Genomic DNA, 20,643 nt, shown 5'->3' with positions numbered 1-20,643 from the left:
TGGGCAGATGTCACAACAGAAATACCAAAAATAAGCAACACAGCAGTTAAAATCAGACAGCAGTGGGAAGACATACATGGATTTGACTTTTAATTTCACAGTCTTGCGGTCGATGAATTGTTGGTTTTTGTTACTTCTATACAATCTATACCGTTTCTGCTAAACCTTTTTATAGGAAAAGCTGCGGGGAAAATGACACATGCTGCTGTAAAGTAATGCCATCATTGCATTGAAAGTGCTGCAGTGCTGTCACTTCTGGCAACAACACATGGTCATTACTGCTTACCTGCAGGAATTTCTACTTTCACCATCACTTTCAGCCATCTGCCATCTTACCCCTTAAACTCTATCTCTTATACGTTTATATCTTCTATAAAATGCATTATTAAGTATCTTCGTTTTCCCCCTCCTGTCTCGTTCTTCCTCCTCTGTACCCCTGCTTCCCCTCTGGAGTGCTCCTGTGCAGTCTAATTAGAGCCTCTGGTATAGGATGTCATTATCTCTCTGCTGTTCCTGGCACACTGGGTACAGTGCAGTACTGTATCAGCATAGGCGAATGGATGCCTTGCCCAGCTCCCAGCGCAACTGCATGCATGCACATACGCAGTAATTGGGGTGGGGGTGGAGCAGTGGCAGTGGCATTCTCTGCATCTCTGAAGTGATATGTGAGCATACGTGTGTGACAAAAAGACTGTAATAGAAGTTTTATATGTTTAATGAGTGTTGCAGTGCAGGTAAGAGCTTCAGGGCTGTGAGTCTGAACACTGAGTTGTACTAAAAATTTCATTTGTTTCCTTGTCTATCACTGCCAACTGCTGCAAGCATTTGGCCCATTACTCGCCCTGTTACACATGTACTGTTACTCTGTTATGCACACAGACGTTCATATCTGCACACACGTGGATATGCGTATGCGATCTTCCTTCGGTGCCACGCCTGCAATACACAGACAGGAGTTTTACACTCCACATAGAGTAACTGAGGAGTAAATACACTTTTTGTGTGCATACGTGTGAGTATGAAGGATTCAGAGAAATTCTGAACGTTGAGGGTGCGCTCTAATATTTCCCGTGGCCTTGAATTTTAAAGCAAATGAGTCAGAAGGACATTTCTAAGGGAAAACAAGGGCATTAGCAGGAAATATGCAACACGTAAGAGTATGCCAGATAAGAACAGCTGCTGTGGCCATGAATCACAGACCAACTAATGTTATCAGCGAGGCATATCATAGGCCAGTGTGTGTGTACCAGAAGAGACAAGTACATAGAAGAGTAAGGGGCTTCTCTGCTTTGGAGAGGCAAAGAAAAAACAAAGTAAACCATTAATAAATCTCAATATAATTTAGAACGTACTTTTCTTCTCTTGCAAAAAATACATCTTTTCATTTAAAGTCCTTTTCTGACAGTTCTTAATCCACAAAAAAAAATGAAAAAAATAATTAATTTAGTTTTTGCCACAAAATAATCTCATGGTTTTCTGATGGCTTTGCACTTGATTCTTCACTAATTCCTCATTCACTGAATGGGGATGAATGAATATTTCTTCCAGCCAACAGCTGACACCGGCCTTCCTTATCAACCCTGATTCTATTTACGTTATGGTCTGCTTAGCTCTTCAGTATCGGGGGTAATTCAGCCGAAATGTTTGAACCAGAGAGCAGCTCTAGAAAGGAGGAAGCTAAATTATACAAAATCACATGCAAGTGGAAGTATTAGAATGGTAATTAATAAGATTTTTATGGCTTTCATCAGTGCTGGGAAGGAACTGCTTGCTGGCCAAGAGCTGCGACAAGCAAGCGCCCAGCTCAGGTCTTGAGTATCACTGAATTATCTCTAAATACATGATCACATACACCATTTAGCCACAACATTAAAACCACCTGCCCAACATTGTAAAGGTTTTGCTTGTTTGTTGGATGTGACATGTTACTCAGTAATGCATTAAAGTATCTAGATGACTTTTTGGGGTAAATGGTCATGTGGAGTGTTATTATTTAGAACAATATTTAACAGCTCTGTGCGTGTCGGACAAAAAAAAAATAGAAAAATGAATCAGAATTCTCGAATTCTCGAATTCTCAGCGGGAAGACAGTCCTGCACATGTCACTGTGCACATACAGCTCACTAAACTAACAAGGTGGCAGACGTTTTTAGATTGTGAAAGTTCCGAGGTTATTTTTGGTTTCTGGAAGAAAAGAAAAAACATCATGACAGTGAAATGTATATTGTGCCTGGGTGCTAATAAGTGAAGCACCGTGTAGTCGAATTCATGTTGGACAAACCCGCATAAAAATGTTAGTATCACAATTTAGCAATGTTGGTAACTCAGTCCACAGTTGGTAGGTGATCAAATTATTTTACATTCACAGAGTACATTTATGATTTAATGTCTAAGCAGTTTGCTTAAGTTAGAATAAGATACGTCCGACACTCATGGGGTTAATTCGTGATCTGACATCTGTCTTAAACAGAAACCCCCAAGTGTCATTGTTTTCTTTATGATTTTAAGAGGTGATTTTATTTATTTAGTCATTGTTTTAATCATTAATGGTTGGTTAAGTAATGACAGTTTTTTTCACCCAAAAGGTAACAAACTCATTTCATAGATTTCTTTCCGCTTCACCTGTCAGTGTATTCAATAATTTTGTCATTTAAAATTTCTGAATGGAGTATAATGTTGTATATCTTTAGACCGTTGCAATATGAAATAGTTTATTTCACCTCAACATTCTCAATTACTGTAGAAAAATAATGACCAAACCCTTTAGCTTGTTAAAATGCAGAGCTCATGATACTTTGTGTCCTTGAAAGAACTGTTCTAGCTATAAAAGTCAAATATTCTATAAAAATTAAATCCTGTAAATTCACCAAGAAATGGGCCAACGCTATTTGAGAAGTAGATTTAATGCGCTCATGAACTGAACTTGAACGAGCATCTTAGTTCAAGCCATTACGACACAGATGAGAGGTTGTAACGTTTGTAAAAAGAAGCTTCTTCCTGCCCTGCCGCTGCAGCCTCAGGAGACTTTTAATCCTGTAACATTAATGCAGCGCAGGAACCTCTTTTAGATAAGGAAGCATGTCTATTGAGTATTAGGGTTGGAGTAAAGGTGTACTTGTGTATGTGTGTATGCAGGGTTAACATCCAGAAAGCTAGCAGAGAAAACAAATGGGGGCTGTTGGAGGCCTCAGGGTCAAACTGCACGGCAACACTATTTCGTCAACATTAACTCTTCCTGCTTCTCTCTCTTTGTCTGATCTACCCAGGTCCCCTTCTCCTACCCTCATTCTATCTCTTTCTCCTTTGCCTCCTATCCTTCTGTTCCTCCTGGCAAAAGTGTGCTGATTAAAAACATGGGCCTGACCCCAAGTAAACCCTTCTGCCTGTCTGTCTGACCCGAGCGGTGGAACACATCCCCCCTCCCGCAGCCAAAAACAGTCACACCAGAATACTGCTGACAACTGCAGAGAAACCTACATGCAATATAAAAGCCTCCTGATGCAACCCCTGATCTTGCAGCATGAGTGCAGGAATACTAAATGGAAACAACGAATTATCAAGAAAATCCCCCTCAATAGAACCTGAGAGGAACGGTACAGAACACAATATATTTGTCAGCTGAAGAGCTGTTTTTCTGGTCATCAACCCAGCTGATGGGTACTCAATTTAATTCCCATGGTATTTTACGCGGCATTTTAAAATTTAGCTTTCATCGAATTTACAGTTGGATGGGAGCATGGTAACATAGACATACACTTACCTTGGAGCGCGGCGGAGCACGGATGTACCATTTACAGTCGACGGCTTCAGCAGCACCAGCCTTCCCATCTCTGGTGATCTGATGAGACTCAACAATACCTTCTGGACCAACCATGTCATACTGGCAGGCTGAAACACACACATTCATAAACACGCACAAGCACATGGATACACATGCATACAGGTCAAGCAAGCAGAAAGGACTCATAAATACACCACGCATACCTAGCAAGCATTAGAAAATCTATGCCAATACGTATACAAAAACAACTGTATCATTAGCTCCAGTGAGGAAAAAAGAATGTGCGGAGAAAGAAGAATTGGGTGATTGTGAACAAAAGTCAGACAGAAAGGAGGAAACAGGAACAGAAACAGATATAGAGAGAGTGTACCTACAGGGCAGAGGTGGGGGTACTCCCAAGTCGCCAAAGTCTGGGTCTGAGGAGAGAGCAGAAGAGGGGCAAGGGGGAAGTGGAGACATTAATTTTTAATGCCTGATCACAAAATGTTAATCTTCATGAAGGGAGAGAAAAAAACAACTTTGCTGAAATTGCTTTTTTGGAGTCTCATGCATGATTGCTGGTTAAATGGATAGAGTATTCCTGTCTTTATTTCATTCAAAGTAACAGTGGAGCAATCTAAAAACACTCCATCACAAGTTCTGCATGAAAAAAGTAAAAGTAGAAAACATTAGTAACCCAATCTATTTAAAGTACCCAAGTACATTTACATTTTTTGTACATCTGACATGATCAGATTATCAACACTGAAGCATGTTAATAAATACATGCTAATGTCTGAGCTAGTAGTTTTCTACAGCCGCAAGATAAAACTAAGACATGATGATGCTTGATTTTTTTTTAGAAGCAAGTGACAAAGGACAAAAAACTAACTGTTGGGTGCTGATTCAAACAACTCATTGCCATCCGAAAAAAAAAAAAAACCTTAACTGCATACTGCTTTTTCATAGACATCAGCACCAAAAAGTGCTGGAAACCACTGGTTTAATCTCTGACACTGTGTTTACAAAGTTTGTGTATTATAATACTATAAAACCTAAATTGACTAATATAATATTCTAAAATCTTTGTGTTAAAAAAACGTCAAATGAATGTGGTGGAGTAGAACGTACAGTATCTCTCTCTGAAATCTAGTAAAGGAAAGGAAAGGAAAATGTCCCATAAAGTGGTAATATTCAAGTACAAGTTCATCGAAGTGGTATTCAAGTAAAACTAGTATACTCAATCAATATATTGTAAGCATGAAAGGAGCCATCATTTTTACACTGGCTCCAAGAAAAGAAAAAAAAACAGGAAGGGGAAAGCTAATTTCAGCATTCAGCCTTACATAAAATAACTTAATGGTAAGCCCTGATCACAAGTCTACCAACTATATCATCTTATAGTCATGCTGTATCGGGTTGACTCCTGCTCCGTTAAAAAATAATAGACTATTTTTCTCAGAAATTATGATCCACAGCAGACTGTAGCATATTTAACGGCATTAGTGTCATCCCTTTAAATTGTAGCAGTATGCAGAGTTAGCTTTAAGAGCAGATGTTACCATCACACTGAGAGGAGCCATAAATAATAAGAAAAAGAAGTCTATCGTTTACCAGCAGCTGTACCTGTGTTTAAAAAGCTGGTATACAGAGAGCTTTCCATTACTTTTGCAGCCATATGAGACCTTACTTATATGCTGTTTTAACAGATTTTCTGTTCACATTCTTAGTTTTAGCAAGTCTTAGTATGCCTTTAGCTAATTCTAGCATGCTAACATTAAGCATACTAAATATTTGCATGCTAACTTTTGCTAATCTATTATTTCACAATAGTAAGGAATGTCATTTTCATTTACGTTTTCATCTAAAAAAAAAAAAGAATGACAGCTTAGACGTGATGATTACATGTCAAAACCAAAGAGAAAAAGTTCTAAAGGTGGAAACTGATAAGCGGGAAAGAACAATGTTTCAATCATAAAAAGTGTTTCTGCCAGCATTGCTAAAATGTTTCAACATGGTGACATGGTAGAGTAATTAAACTCCATATTTCTTTGTTTTATTTAGATAAAGATTGATGGATTCAAACTAAATGTAATGAAAAATTTGCCAGACAGTTTAGAGTGTGAGGCCAAATCAAATCAAAACTTATGGTTGTTCTCTGATTCCAGTAACAGTTTTAATCTGTTCAAGTTGCACCTATATAGTACATACATTTGTCTAATTGTTTTTCATAGATTTACTCCAGATACATTCTTCTGTCAAAACTACTGATATGACTTGAACCAAGACAGCTGTTGTTTTTGGGAGGCATAACAGATGGATTATGCAGGCATTACAGTAGGGTCACTTTGAGGTCAGCATTTACTTACAGTTCTTATGACACTGTAAGTCTTGATAAGAATACAGGAGGGATAATGTGTTCTGGGTTGGCCTCTCCAAGAGGAGTAAAAAGTCTTCTGTGCTCAACTTTAAGTCTTATCTTTGTTCCATTTAGCAGGTCGGAACAAAACAGCATTAAGGCTTAGCACAGATAAATGGAACTGCAGAGACATTAAGCATACTCTTAAAAAAGCTTGTTGAAAATTGTAGCAGACCATCGGGCACTATAAATCTTATCCTTAACAAAACTTTTACTCAGAATAAAATTAAATAAAATCAAAGCCAGGCACGAGCAATCCATTTAGTTTGCTTTGAAAAATAGGTTTGACGCAAAAGGTTTTAACTGATCTATATCCATAATGTTGCAATGAAAAAAAATCAACTGCATATGACAGCTGTTACCTGCTCCTGCTAGCTCAGCATCACAGTTTTGCCCAAATATTCGATGTCACTATTTCAATGATTTCCCAACAGACAGAAAATGACCGCTGAGCTATCTTTCTTCTTTCATGTCATCATTTTTATTTATGTACTGTGATAGGGAGATTTGTGTTTTTGCCCATCACAGTTTAGCATGTTTATAAAACCCAGAAGGCTCTAAAATGGATCTGAATTCAATTTTACAAATTAAATTGTTGTTTTATGATATGCTTTTAGGAAACTAATCTGTCTCATATTTCAACAAGATAAAGGAAATACAAATGTAAAGTTTCAGCCACAGGAAAATCAGTTTTTAGTCCTCTGGCCATCCACGTGAAATCCTGACACCATACCATAACTTACAGCATCATCTTTGAACTAAAGACATCCAAGACATAAAATAGAGTCCTACTGATCCCATTTTATTCCAGCCCAGTGGCAGAGCAGTTGTGCTTTTAAAGATATGCCGTTAGCTGTGACCTCTAGGCTCCTTTCATTTCAGAACAGAGGTTGCACATGTAGGAAACACCAGAAAGGCTTTACACGAAATCATGGCAGCCACTGACTGAGCTCAGTGTATAAAATGAGCCCTGATTGCACAGCATGAGCACCTTGCCTAAATGTCACAGCTTTTTTTCCTGTCTGTATATATGCCCTAATTACATTCCATGTAGACATGAATCAGAGCTTAAGTGTATGTTCAGCGATTACAGCTATGGTCAAGAGGAGATCAAAGGGTGTGGGGCTCCCTGTATGTTCAGTAGAAGCAGAGCCAGTTGAATACTTGTGACAAATCTAACAAGGCTCTACAAAACCTGATCTTATTGGTGCACTCAGCATTGTCTACGACTGTAGAAGATTTGTGAACACAAATCAGTCAGGAGATGTGAATGTATTTAAAAGTTTCTCCTGAGGCTTTTACTGCACTTCCCCCCTGATAAATTATTTCTTTTGACAGAGGCTGAAATGATTCAATCTGTAAAAAGCGGTGCGAGGGAATACTGCCGCACTGCACTGCTTAGGTGGCCTTGGACAATAGTGATAGCGGACAAGTTATTTTATTATTATTGTCTTTGAGGGAAAGCTACGCTTTGCTTGGATGTAGCTTAAACAAATCTACCCACTCTCCACAGGAATGGTACTTTTCTTCTCTCTCTCTAAAGAAAAACAGGAATACCTTACCTTTTAGTCATTTTCACAAGAAATGGATAAAAAAATGCTTATTTTATAAAACAATGTTGACAACTTGCAGACATTATGAATTTTAGTCTGTTAAAGTTGAAAGTCTTTGAAAATGTGATTATAAGCATACAAAACACAGACTCCATCATTATATCATTTAACATCATTAAATACATTTAATATTCATAGTTCCTTTTTTCAAGGAGGAAGCAAAACCTTTGCTTATTGGAGAAGGGCAGAGTTTTTCAGATGAATTTCACTACCCTTGGAATTGCTTAGATCCAAAGAGATTTCACTGTATCGTAGGGGAGGTAGATCGTGGTGATGGACAGAGTTGTGCTCCCGTCATGCTTCAGGTGACCAAACATTACTCAGCTATCATGGTGTATTATCAAGACCTCACAATAGATCATGTGGTTGTTAACATTTGCCTTGCTGGTTCATGTGACACTGCCCAAGTTGTAAACTTGAAGCAAAACAGTTGGCCCCAAAGGTCTGCTATCTGCAGCCTGCTGTATCATATATTATAGATACGGTCCATGTTCTGTTCATGTGGCAACATATGCAGTAAATAGATCAAGTTCACAGCTGATTATAGTACAAGCGAAGTAAAGCAACACTGGGTAAAAAAAAAAATATTCCTGTATTTATCTATAATCTAATAAAGCTGGGTGTTGGAAATTACAGTGTGAAATGTCAGTATTGTAGCAGCAATTCACATAAACTTGTATAAAAAAAAACATAATGAGAAAAGACACACACACAAATGTATATATAACACAACGCACACGCACACCCAGCTCATATTGGGAAGGAACTCAAATCATGTAGTGAGAGCATGAGCTCCCACACTATGTAAAAAAACAGAAACCAATCATGCTTTAGATGACAATTTCAACACATCATCGGGTCGCTTTAGTTTTTGATCAAATATCACGACTTACAACTATGTATGAAAGTGCACTTTGTGTTTCAGAGCATCTTAGAATCAAGAAATTTCCCCACCTCTGCCTTCCCCACAAAAGGATGATGGTAAAAAACGTGAAAGGTTTACTCTACAGCCAGCATTTGGTTTTTCCCTTCTGAGCTACCCTGGAAACATCCCGATTAGTTTAGAAAAATAGGTAGCCTTGAATGTTACACACGGATATGGCAACACCTGTAAATCTTTTTATTGAACTTTTATAACCAAATTTCGTATTCATCAAAGCATATAGCACTAAACTTTGCTCTTGTAATGAAACAGAATATTACACTCTTACACTTTCGTTTTGAAGCCAATTACTTTCCCAAAACTCAAGCTGACATTTTGCTTGTTTTGTTGTAGCAGTCGATAATTCAAACTGATCAGATCAACTAAAAGGGAAAGAGAAAAAACAAATGTTGACATCATCTATAACCAGTGAAATTATTTTGGCATTCTGCATTGGAAAACAATCGATCAGTTAACAAGAAATAGCTTGACATTTGTGTAACTACAAATACAATAGTTTCTTTCATGTTGAGAAAGAAAGGAGCAGACCCACACCACTACCCATATTTGGATTGCAAATATGAAGTTAGAGCTACCGTAGGACGGGGATATCCCAACACAAAAGAAAAGTCCTGTGAATATTCAACTTGGGCCTCATTTTCCTCTCTGTTGTGTCACTCTTGCGTTATTTGATCATTTCAAAAGAAAAAGTGAGGCTGATTTAAATCAGATGCAACCATTTATTGCAGAAACGGCCTCATACATTAATTCATGTGCATGTGCAGGGAATGAAATAGCTTATTCAACTATTTAGATGAGGCATTTGAATTTTAAGACCATTCACATTCATGTGAGCTGGAGTACACAGAAGTAGGGCTCCTAGAAATTTAAGAGAGGATGAAGACAGAAAGGAGCAACAGCCAGAGGAGGATGAACCTAAACTAATAAAGTCCTTGCAGCCATGTCTTTTCTTCAAAGAGGTGTTTTGGTTTAGAATTTATTTTTCTGTTAAACTGGCATCCTGGTCAAAATGTTCAGTGTCAGAAAGGGAGCCTCAATGATGTGTTGCCACAGTTTGAAAAGGCACAAAGACAAACCAAATGATTTGTTTTTAAAGAGTTGTTTTAACACAGTCCAGCTATAACACTACTCCATTCTTCCCAAGTGAGGGTTATAATTCTGCCATAACTGATCCAGAGCTTTTACTTGGCGGAGGTTGGCATTTTCGCTCAATATCAATCAGACTTCAAATGTTTTTGTGAACTTCAAATAACTGACAATGATATACAAGTGAGAAGAGGGTCCAAGTTGAAAAATCTCAGAATGTTTCTTTAATATTGGAAAAAAGGGATAAAAGATAATTTAATTCTCATTAATTGTAAACAAAATCTACCTACCAGCACTTACAACCAGATATGGTTTAACAAGTAGTAGTTTAACAAGGAGTAGATAGTGTGCTTGATTATTGTTCGGCTGGCTCAGTTGTCCTAGAGCTGCTGGTTTCTAGGCAACATCACTGTAGTTACCTATGAAGCATCAGCTTGATATTTAACAGACAGATATGAGAGTGTTATTGACCTTCCCTTTGAAATCTAATCAAGAAAGCTAATCAGCATATTTCCCAAAATGTCAAACTATTTCTGTAATCAAGTCTATATGTACCCCTTACAAAAGCCTCCATCCTCTTTATCTATGTCTGTGTTTCCATTCTCATCCCTCATGCCCGTGAGAGATGAGAAAATCAAAGTGGAAGACAGGTAATGAAACGGTGACCTTCAGGTCATCTGCGCTGGTTGTGCCAGAGATTTATTATTGGGCTTTGGCATCACTTACCCCGCCACAATCAGAAGGCCGAGCAACCTAAGCAGAATATGAGCACGTATGGAGGTACACACACACACACACACACACACAAGCACACCCATACACGGTCATCTATGAATTCCTCTGAAAAAGGCTTCTCTTAACAGCGACAAAGGTTCCACTAAGAGGCTGCTCTGCCTATAAATTGGTCTTGGGTGACCCTTGACCTTTTCAGACTCTAGTTTCTGAATTTCAATCAGGTGGGCTCCACTCCTCATGACTTCTATCACCTTCTCTGTCCTTCTTGATTAATTGATTCAGTCAATTACATGGGCTGATAAAATGATTTATGAACTACATACTGTAGTGTACACTCTCCACTGCAGATGATTTACCCGTGTTATCTATAAGCTTGGCAGGGTCCCTCAGTGCAGCTGGACAAATAATAGATAGATGTGTGAACATGAAATTTCCAGCACACCACTGTATGTTGCTGCATTAAAACCTAAAACACGACAGTAAGAACAGAAACACGTTGAAATTAATAGAGTCTGCTTTCTGTATTGTATACACCCCTTTGCACATATACTCTCTTTTAGATCCAACTCAGGGTCATGGGGGGGCTGGAGCCTATATCAGCTGTCATTGGGCAAGGAGCAGGGTACACCCTGGAGAGGTTGCCAGTCCACACAGAGACAAACGAGACAAATAACCATACATGCTCACACTCACTCCTAGGGACAATTTAGAGTCACCAGTTAACATGCATGTTTTGCATGTTTTTGAGTGGTGGGAGGAAGGTGGAGTACCCGGAGAGAACCCACGCATACACGGGGAGAAGCAAACTCCACACAGGTAGGCCCCAGTCGGGAGTCCAAACATGAAGCCTATTGCTGTGAGGTGACAGTGCTAACCACCACACCACCGTGGAGCCCCTTTTTCATCTGCCACACATTAAATCAATTCTGTTATGACTTTGGCATGTGAGACCAATGAAACTAAAATACAGAATGATTTCATTGCACGGTAATGTGGGTTGACTTTAGAGGTGCACAGCCAGCCAAATAAAAAATAACCGGATTACCTTAACTCATGGGCTACAACCCTAAACATCAACCAAACAACATTTGGTGAAGAGATTCCAAGACATGGAATACCCTTGACTGGCTAAACTTATTTCAAATGATTGAGCAGCATTTCCATTGCTGGAAACCAGACCAAAGTCTGACAAACCCCAGAGAAAGCAATATGTGAGGTTTTCTCCAGAGAGCACCGGGGATGATATAAGGAGCCAGCTGATCTGTGTAGGTATGAAGGTATTATGAAAGACCTAAACTGTACCTCTCACACAAATAATCCTTCCCCTCATTTAAAAATTGATCATTCTAAACCAAAACCATTTTCATTCAATTTAGATAGGGTTGTCTAATAATCCACAAGCTGTCCATTTTTTCTTCTTTATGCACAGTGCAGCCATATCAGCCATATTAGTTCCTGCATATTTTCCTTTGGGATAACTTCAGAAGATTTTATAAACACAGCTCTGGCTTTTTTTCTTTTAGGGCCCAAAATTAACACAAAGACCCGACAGCAGAAAATTGCTATGAAACTAATAATTGGATTGATGCAACATTTGCCATTTTATAGATAATAGGTAATGTATTTTCTATATAAGCTTAGGTACAAATCTTTTTGTCTTTGATCGCTTCAGTTTTGTAAATATAATGTGAATAGCCAACTCTTTATTTTTGTCTCCTCTGTTGTTTGTATGCTTGCATGTTGTTAATTTGATTATGCCTACACAACAACCGTTCTTTTGTTTCAGGCACGAAGACATGACATCTGTCATCACAATATAAGAATGGAAATTGTGTGTTTTATTGTCAGACAGCCTACTTGTTGGTGCTGTTGCCTTGGCAATGCGTAGCCATGAATTTGGTTTGTGTATTTTAAAGGAGCACTAAAGGGAGAGGTGTGTTTGTTTGAATGCTTTCAAAAGCCGTCTTTCAATAGAATGAGACGCTCCATCTGAAAGCTGTGAAGTAGCACCTTATTGTAGTTCCATTATGTAAGTAGTATATATCTAATTGTACAGTTACACGTGTTTTGTTCTCCAGTTCGACTCTTCAGCACATAGAAACAATAAAGAACTATTTAGAATTATTGCCACATTAGAAAAAAATCTCAAACAGACCAGTTCTGTAAAGCTTGAATATTTTGATAAGATGTGCAAAATAAACTGAGCTAGAATTAATTTAAATCAAATAAATTCTTCAAACACAGAATGTACCCCAGTTACAATTGTTGGTGACCATCACGACTGTTTGGTTGCAGAAACTGGCCGTTGGGCAGCCTCTATATGTTTCTCAAAGCCATCGAGAACCTTCTTTCAGCATGTATTTCTGCCGCTCCTCCACTACTGTGAGTTCAAATGTCTCAGTAATCTTATAATTATTACTTTTAAATGTCCAATGCTTCCAGTAAAATATGCAACACAGCAGTATCACAGCATGATCAGACCTCTGCCATGCTTAACTGTAGAAAGAGGGAGCTTGCTAAATCCCCTGTAAACAATCAGATTCACTGCATTCCCAAAGATCTCTGCTTTGGTTTCCTCTGTCTATAGAGCATTATCCCAGAAAGACAGTGGTAGATCTATAATGGTTTTTGAAGACATTAATATTTCTTTATCTGCCTTCCATTCAGGGAATGGGATGTTACAGGCTGATAACACCACTCCAAGTTGGCTGATGTCATCCTGATGCTCTTTAGATGTCTTGAATAGTGTTCCTTGGTATGTCTTTTTCTCAATTTTCTCTGGTGCTCTCAGACAACTCTGCTGTCTTTAGCATTGTGAGAAATAAAGTAAAAACACACAGTATGTACTTATGTAGTAATACCACCACTCATTAGTTAATTAAGGTTATATGAACACTAGAAAATAATATGGGGATATTTACTAATTATTGTCCTGTTAAGAGAACATTTTTTTAAACTATTTCTAAAGATGATCAAAATGATGTGCTTAAAATTCAGGGGGGGGGCAATTATTTTGACCAGTAGTGCCTCATTTCTGTCTGAAAGTGCAGAGGCAGGGGGCCTGAACAAAAGCTACACAAACAAGTACACTCTGAAAGCAAACATCAGCAGCTTGCAAATGCCAGCTCAGATTTCCTCATTACGTTTCTTCAAAAACCTGTTTATACAGCTAGTGGCATGACAATAGCCATTTCTGACACAAAAATTAGCATTAGGGATTGGCTATAGAAAACATGTCTTAGACAATTGATGAATACATCCTGATTAGCCATGCTAGGCTACGTAGCGGAAAATGTTCTTCATATATCCTTTAGGCACACATACACAGAAATTAAATGAGAAATGAATGCTGTAGAGCTGACGGGAGATGTGAATTTCTAATAACTATCCAATCCCATAAGTATTGTTTCCCATTTCATAATACAGGCCCTACACAATGTTTTATTAATGAGACACAATAAGACTCATTTGGAGTTGAAGAGTAGGTTCCACTGCTCCCTCCAGTATTCGCTGGTACGTCCAATGTATGTACAACTGCATATAAATAAGCTTTTGGTTATCAGTGTGGGGCACGATTCCAGGAACTAAACATGCAGCTTGTACACACAAGCAGCCAACACTCAAAGACTCAATTTCCCAGTGGCCTCATTTCCTCTCAGCTGCTCTGTGGTGACATTTAAATAAGTATCTGATTAATAATCTCTCTTTAAGTGGTTGATCAAGTTAATGAATGGTTGCCATTAATCACAGCATACACAGCTGTGGATGGTGTTCTACTGACAAAAGATGTACAGAGAGAGATGTAAGTACAAAGTAAAGTACAAAGTAAAACTGCCATCGCCAGAGGTCACTGTCTATGTCATATTCCAGCAGTTCAACCAGCATCCAATTCCTAAACTAAACATACATGTTACACTAGACTGTTCGGTTGAGTGGACAAAAGCCCATTGTGAAAATCTGTTTTGATGAAATGGTGCTTTAAAGATTAGCCATATAGCTAATACACACTCAACAAGGCTTTGTTGACCCTCCGGATGACAACACAACTATACAGAAGAGTAGCTGTAAAGAGAGGACGACACTGACTCTGCAGGACACTGATATGATTCACCACATCCTGGGTGTCACGGCTGGTGAGCTGGGTCTGTGCCCCGAACAGCGATTGGCACTGATGTGTACCCCAATGCTACCTCACAAGCATCGCCAGCTACACACCAGCAGTCCTGCTAAGAACTGCACTGAGCTTGACTGCAGAGCAGCGAAGAAGGAAAAGGACTTGTGCTTATGCTGCATAAAGTAATATGAGATGTTATTTATCTCAGGAAGCTTAACTCACTCTGTTTTACATTCATGCAGACTGCTTGCCTTTGACCTCTGAAGGTAAAATGTGTTGTGTAACCCTGCAGCATGAGATTGTTACTGGGAAAATTCTCTTGACTTATCTCCACTCCTGCTACAACCATTTATGGTTCAAGCGCCCTTGATTAAAAGCACTTAACCCTAGGATGTTCTGGTGGAGGTGTTCAATATTCACATATATCAGTTTTAAAAAAATGAGATCCTCTGTCACTTTGAGGACAAACTGTTACAGTATTTTCAGAAGCATATAGATTACAAGAACTGTGTGACCCCTGTCCTTGTGTGTGAACCAACAATTCACATGAGACATTATTGATCTCTATATGGAAAGGAGCTATGGAAAAGCTCTTGAACTGGATAGGGATAAAATATCTTTCACAAGGACACCTTAGCAGGACAAAGATGACTCTATGGGCTATCTGATTCATCCTAAGCCTGTAAACCAAGAGCTCCAAGCTTTGTTCTGTTCAACATACCATCAAAGCCCTGCCAGGGGATCTCTGCTACACTTGTCAACACCCGACATCATGGTCAAACTTGATGGTATTCAAAATTATTCAACATCTTTCTTAGTTGTTTTTTTTATTACCTTTGATAAGAATTATGTTTTTAACCTTTTTAATATGTCTGTAAGACGTTTATTGGGTGTTACAAGACATAACATGAGCAAAATCTGTGCTATGGTAAGGATTTCTGCTTTGAATCTGCCAAGTAAAATCCTAAGTTTTAGAAAGGTGAGGTCAAGTCTATTGACTATTATGACTATTTTACTGGTATTAATAATCCTGGCGATTTGTGGGGTGAGACTGTACAGCTAATTGGTATACACAGTAAGAAACAGATTAAATGAGACGTAGCAAGCTGAGGAGAAATTAGTAAAGAATATGTGGAGATCACAGCATAAGCAGGGTTGAGCGAGGAGCCTTAGCACTTGCTGAGCCGTGGGAGTTGGCGGAGTGAACTCTCGACTGGCCCATGAGCCGGCTAGAAGGTCACATACTGTATAAGCCACTGTTAAGCGCCAGTTAAATAAGCACGGGAATAGCTCCTGGAGCTAGCAGCTTCTGTCGTGAGCAAAGTTCCAGTTAGCTTGCACAGCTTGCCAAGTGCCATGGTTTCTCACTTGGCCTTGCTTTTGATATGTGCCACTAATCCTGGGAACTGGACAACCTCTGGGAGCACCAGGCCAGCTAGTGGCTCTGAGCTAGTATATAAATTGCCACTATGATAGTTCCATGTGCATACGACTTTGTATAATTCCTTCATTTTTTTTCAGAATCGTTCGCTGGTTCAATAAATTATGGCAGAATATTTTTTATCTTTTTTTTTAATTAAGCTTTACAAACTATATACTCATAACTCATCCATCCATCCATCCATTTTCTATACCGTCAATCCGTTACTCATAACTCATTCAATATAAAATCGTCTGCTTTAATTACACCAATATTAGAACTGGTCATTACTTTGTAGAGACAGGGGTGGCCAGTATCAGCTGCTGGTGCACAGTGATGTTGGGTGGGGCTAGATTAGCATATTTATAAAATGCCATCACTAAATGAGGAGGAAGATGTAGAAGTACTGCATATCCTGAGCAATTTTAAAGGTATGATAGGTTTTTCCCTGCTAAAAAGGTATAGATATCACATGTATAATTTAGAGGTACACACATGAGTTTTCAGAAGATTTATAAGCCAAAGTAGGACTTCAGTTAATTTGAGATACTACTGTTGAGTGCAAATGAGTTGCGGCACTAGTTTTGGCATATTTGTTCCTGCCAAAGAGGTTATTTGGTTTGTTTATTTCATTAGCAGGATAACTGAAAAGGTTTTAGATGAAAAACTTGAACAGGGATGAGGCATACTGTAGTTCTTACAACTTAGAACTAATTAACTGTTGATGTCAGTCCCGATCTGGATCTAGGATTTATTAATATTGCAAAATAGGTCAAACTTGGCAATTTACATAATCTCTTCACAAATGAACACCAAAGTGAAATAAGACAAACTCTCTTGACGTTACGATTCTTAAATTTACTTATCATTGCATTAAAGTCAGCATAAAACCAATATTTTTCTTTTTTGTCAGCTTTATTTTATTTGTTGATATATATTTACATTTCGTATTTCAGACATGCAATATTTTCAAACAGAAGTTGGAACAGTAAATCTTTTATCATGAGGTGATGATGCAATTGTTTTTCATAACGTTAAAAGGACTGAGGATTCAAAGCGTTTCAGTTCTTATTTCATTCCTTTATTAGTGCAAATGCATCTTCAGGTGTGCAGTGATATGGGATTGCATACCCTCTAATTCCACGGCCATGCCATTGTACTGTGTGCAGAATGTCATGTACCTATGAACTGACATCCATGGAAAAGATTTAATATTTTGATTGAATTTGATTTTCTCTTTTTAAACCTGAATTCCTGCATTCAAATGTCTTAGGAAAGTACTGCAGTCCTGAAAAGCAAAAATGAATGTGTTTTAATGAATGAAATAAAGTTGGCGAGACAAAACATGAAACATCTTGGGTTTATAATGCCTACAATAAATTAAAAGTTGAAGTAAATATTCAAATAATCATATTCCTTTGCTGCATTTTTGCTGTCTTTTCAACTTTTTCTGATTTGGGTTGTAAAACTGTGTAAAAATAGGTTTGCATTATAGTACATATATAGTGCTATAATAAAGAAACAAACTGGGGTAAAGACTTCTGTAAAGATCCAGAAAATATGGTGTGCAATATATAGATAGCCTTTATTTGATCTTTATATTTAGGTTTGAATAATAGTATATTATTAGAAAATAAATATATGTACCGGTAGTTATTCATATCAAAGCAATCCTCCTTTGGGGAATTTTTCAGCTTTTTCAGGGGGATGTAGTCTCAGACTTCTCTTGTTTAAACCATTATCTATTTCATTCATCTATCTTCTCGATACCTATTAAATATGTATCCAACATTACTTATAGCTGCTAGCAACTGTAGTTATAATATAGCTTTTTAGTATGCAGACATTTCAGTATCCTGAATGTATGGACATATTTTCATGATTTATTGGAGCTATTCCATGTAGCCTTTGGCAACTGCAAAGCATCCTCTTAGGTACAAGTACCCCACGCTGGAAATGATTGATGATCTGTGCTTCAAAACGCTCTAATCAGGAATTTACAGAACAATGACAATGCATATTTACTGTGATGTTTTTAATTGTATTTTTTTGCTAATTTACTTTTTAAATAACTTTTTCTTCAGACCATTGAGCATACTGATATTGAAAGAGAGCATCTCTTATTTGTTAATTAATCTGCTAGTTTGCTCATTCATCCATCTCTTTGTCCCCAGACATCACTATATTTTACTGCTGTAACACATCCACTATTTGGAATTTGGCACACTCTACAGTATAGGTGAAACAGTATAACAGTACCACACACTTAAAAAATGTGTCCATCACAGCTTTTGCTTTGAGCGTACAGCAGGGCGTTTGGTCAGTGGGCTGCAGTTGCACTTCATTTTCCACCGCTATTCCCAGAGATAGATTTGATCAACCTTCTTTTTTGTGGCTGTGTGTATGAACAAAACTGCAAATGTGTGAGTGTGTTTTTCCATCTCTTCCACTGAACAAGTTGTTAACTGCTCCCCTCCTTTAAATGCCCCAGGGAGAAAATGACAAGAACAAAACGCTGATACTGAGACAACGCTACACCAGCACTCTGTGAACAATGTCTCCAGTCCAGCGTGAATAGATGTGTGTGAGTGTCATTAAGCACTGATATACTGCAGAAGTGTACGGGTATCTGTCGCAGTTTTCCACCACATGGTACAAATCGGCACTGTTTTCCTATTTACTAGAAATAAATCATGGTTTCTGTAGTTTCAAGTCATTTGGAGCTTAAACCCCTGCTAAAACAATGGAAAAGCCACTGTTTTTCGTCTTAGCTTATTTGTACAGATAAAACAGAGGAGGATCAGTGGTGAATCAATGACTCGTAAACTTTTGTAACGGAATCAACCCAATGACAACTGTGTTGTTGGTGAGAGTTGTGCGTTCTGCTGCGCTAAGCTAACTGTCTTAAAACACATCGAAGCCTGTGATTTGCAAACACATAAAACAACATTTCTTCTCATTTTGAGAGAAAATATGTGAACAAAGTAATGGTTCCCTCGAAACGTGTTCACTCCACGTAAGTGGAGAAAAACTGAGCTTCAGATTCACTATGAGCTGTACAAACAAAGCCTGCAAAGTTATAACAATGAGCTGTGTAAGGCCAGACAGCTGCATTTATCTGAAATTATTAATAAGAATGCCAACAATTCTCGAACTCTGTTTGCTATGGTTGAAAAACTCACAAATCCTCATAAACAGTCAAACCCAGACCCCCTCTCTACTGAGAAATACAAGAAATTTGCCAACTTTTTTAGCCAAAAAATCAAAATAATTAGACAAAACATTCACGCCACAGAGACCAACAACAAAACTAATATGTCTCTAACACCTAGAACTAACTCTGATGTCATGTCACAATTTAATATTGTTGAGTTAAAAATCCTGGAGGAAACAGTTAATCTGAAATCAACAACTTGTACTCTGGACATAATACCATCCGACTTTTCAAAAACTGTTTGTACCTCAGTAGAAAGTGATCTCCTACAAATAGTTAACAGCTCACTGGCATCAGGCATTTTTCCCAAGTCACTAAAGAGAGCTGCCATTAAGCCACTCCTAAAGAAGATAACTCTAGACACCTCTGTGATGAACAACTACAGACCTGTCTCTAACCTCTCTTTTATATTCAAGATTATTGAGAAAGTTGTATTTAACCAGCTCAATGACTTTCTGAATGAAAGTGGAAGCCTCGATAATTTTCAATCAGGCTTCCGACGTCATCACAGCTCTGAAACAGCTCTGGTCAAAGTGTTAAATGACATCAGGTTGAATACTGATTCTGGTTATGTTTCAGTCCTGGTTCTGTTGGATCTCAGTGCTGCGTTTGATACTGTAGATCACAGAATCCTGTTGCACAGGCTGGAAAACTGAGTTGGACTTTCTGGAGCGGTCCTTAACTAGTTCAGGTACTACTTAGAAGGCCGGAGTTATTTTGTTACAATAGGCAGCTATGAATCTTGACAGAGTTTGTGGTGCGAGAAGGGAGGACCCAGATGCGGAACTTCAAAAGTAAACTTGATTTATTGACAAAACGCACAAGGCAAGAACAAAAGACGTGGCTGAGCCGGATATAAAAAATACTGACTGTGAATAACAAAGCAAGACAAAACAAGACTATGAAAACGAAGACTGTGAGGCAAAAACCTGACCTGACGAGACTGTGAACAAACGTGGAGTGATCATGCAAGGTAAAGTGAGGATTTTGCAATGAACATGAGTGAACCTGGAAACTAAATACTGTGGGGAGGTGATTAGTGACGAGGTGCAGCTGAGGAACAGAAACAGGTGACTTGAGTGAAACTTAACGTGACAGGGGAAAAACATGACAGAAATTAACTAAAAACGTGACAAATCTGAACGAGTGGCCATGACTTGTGGAGTCAACCAGGGGTCAATTCTTGGACCTCTTCTGTTTAACTTGTAATACGCTCCCTTTGGGCCAGATATTGCAGAACTTTAACATCAATTATCACAGTTAGGTAGAAGATACACAACTTTATGTGTCACCAGACGACTGCAGCCAAGCAGACATACTGTGTCAGTGTCTGGAGGAA

General features: G+C 38.3%; 1 protein-coding gene across 1 annotated transcript in view; it reads right to left on the bottom strand.

Moving 5' to 3' along the window:
* Positions 1-20,643, bottom strand: part of neto1l (neuropilin (NRP) and tolloid (TLL)-like 1, like) — an 84,536-nt gene that overhangs the window by 22,575 nt on the left and 41,318 nt on the right. The window contains exons 5-6 of the mRNA XM_072378871.1: positions 4,156-4,197; positions 3,761-3,888 (exon numbers count right to left, since the gene is read on the bottom strand). Coding sequence (XP_072234972.1) covers positions 3,761-3,888; positions 4,156-4,197 — 170 coding nt within the window. The remainder of the gene's footprint in view (positions 1-3,760; positions 3,889-4,155; positions 4,198-20,643) is intronic.

The sequence above is a fragment of the Leuresthes tenuis genome, unplaced genomic scaffold (assembly GCF_036924035.1).
Source record: "Leuresthes tenuis unplaced genomic scaffold, fLeuTen1.0.hap1 SCAF_24, whole genome shotgun sequence".
NCBI classification, from domain to species: Eukaryota; Metazoa; Chordata; class Actinopteri; order Atheriniformes; family Atherinopsidae; genus Leuresthes; species Leuresthes tenuis.
This window is presented reverse-complemented; position numbering and strand designations above follow the sequence as displayed.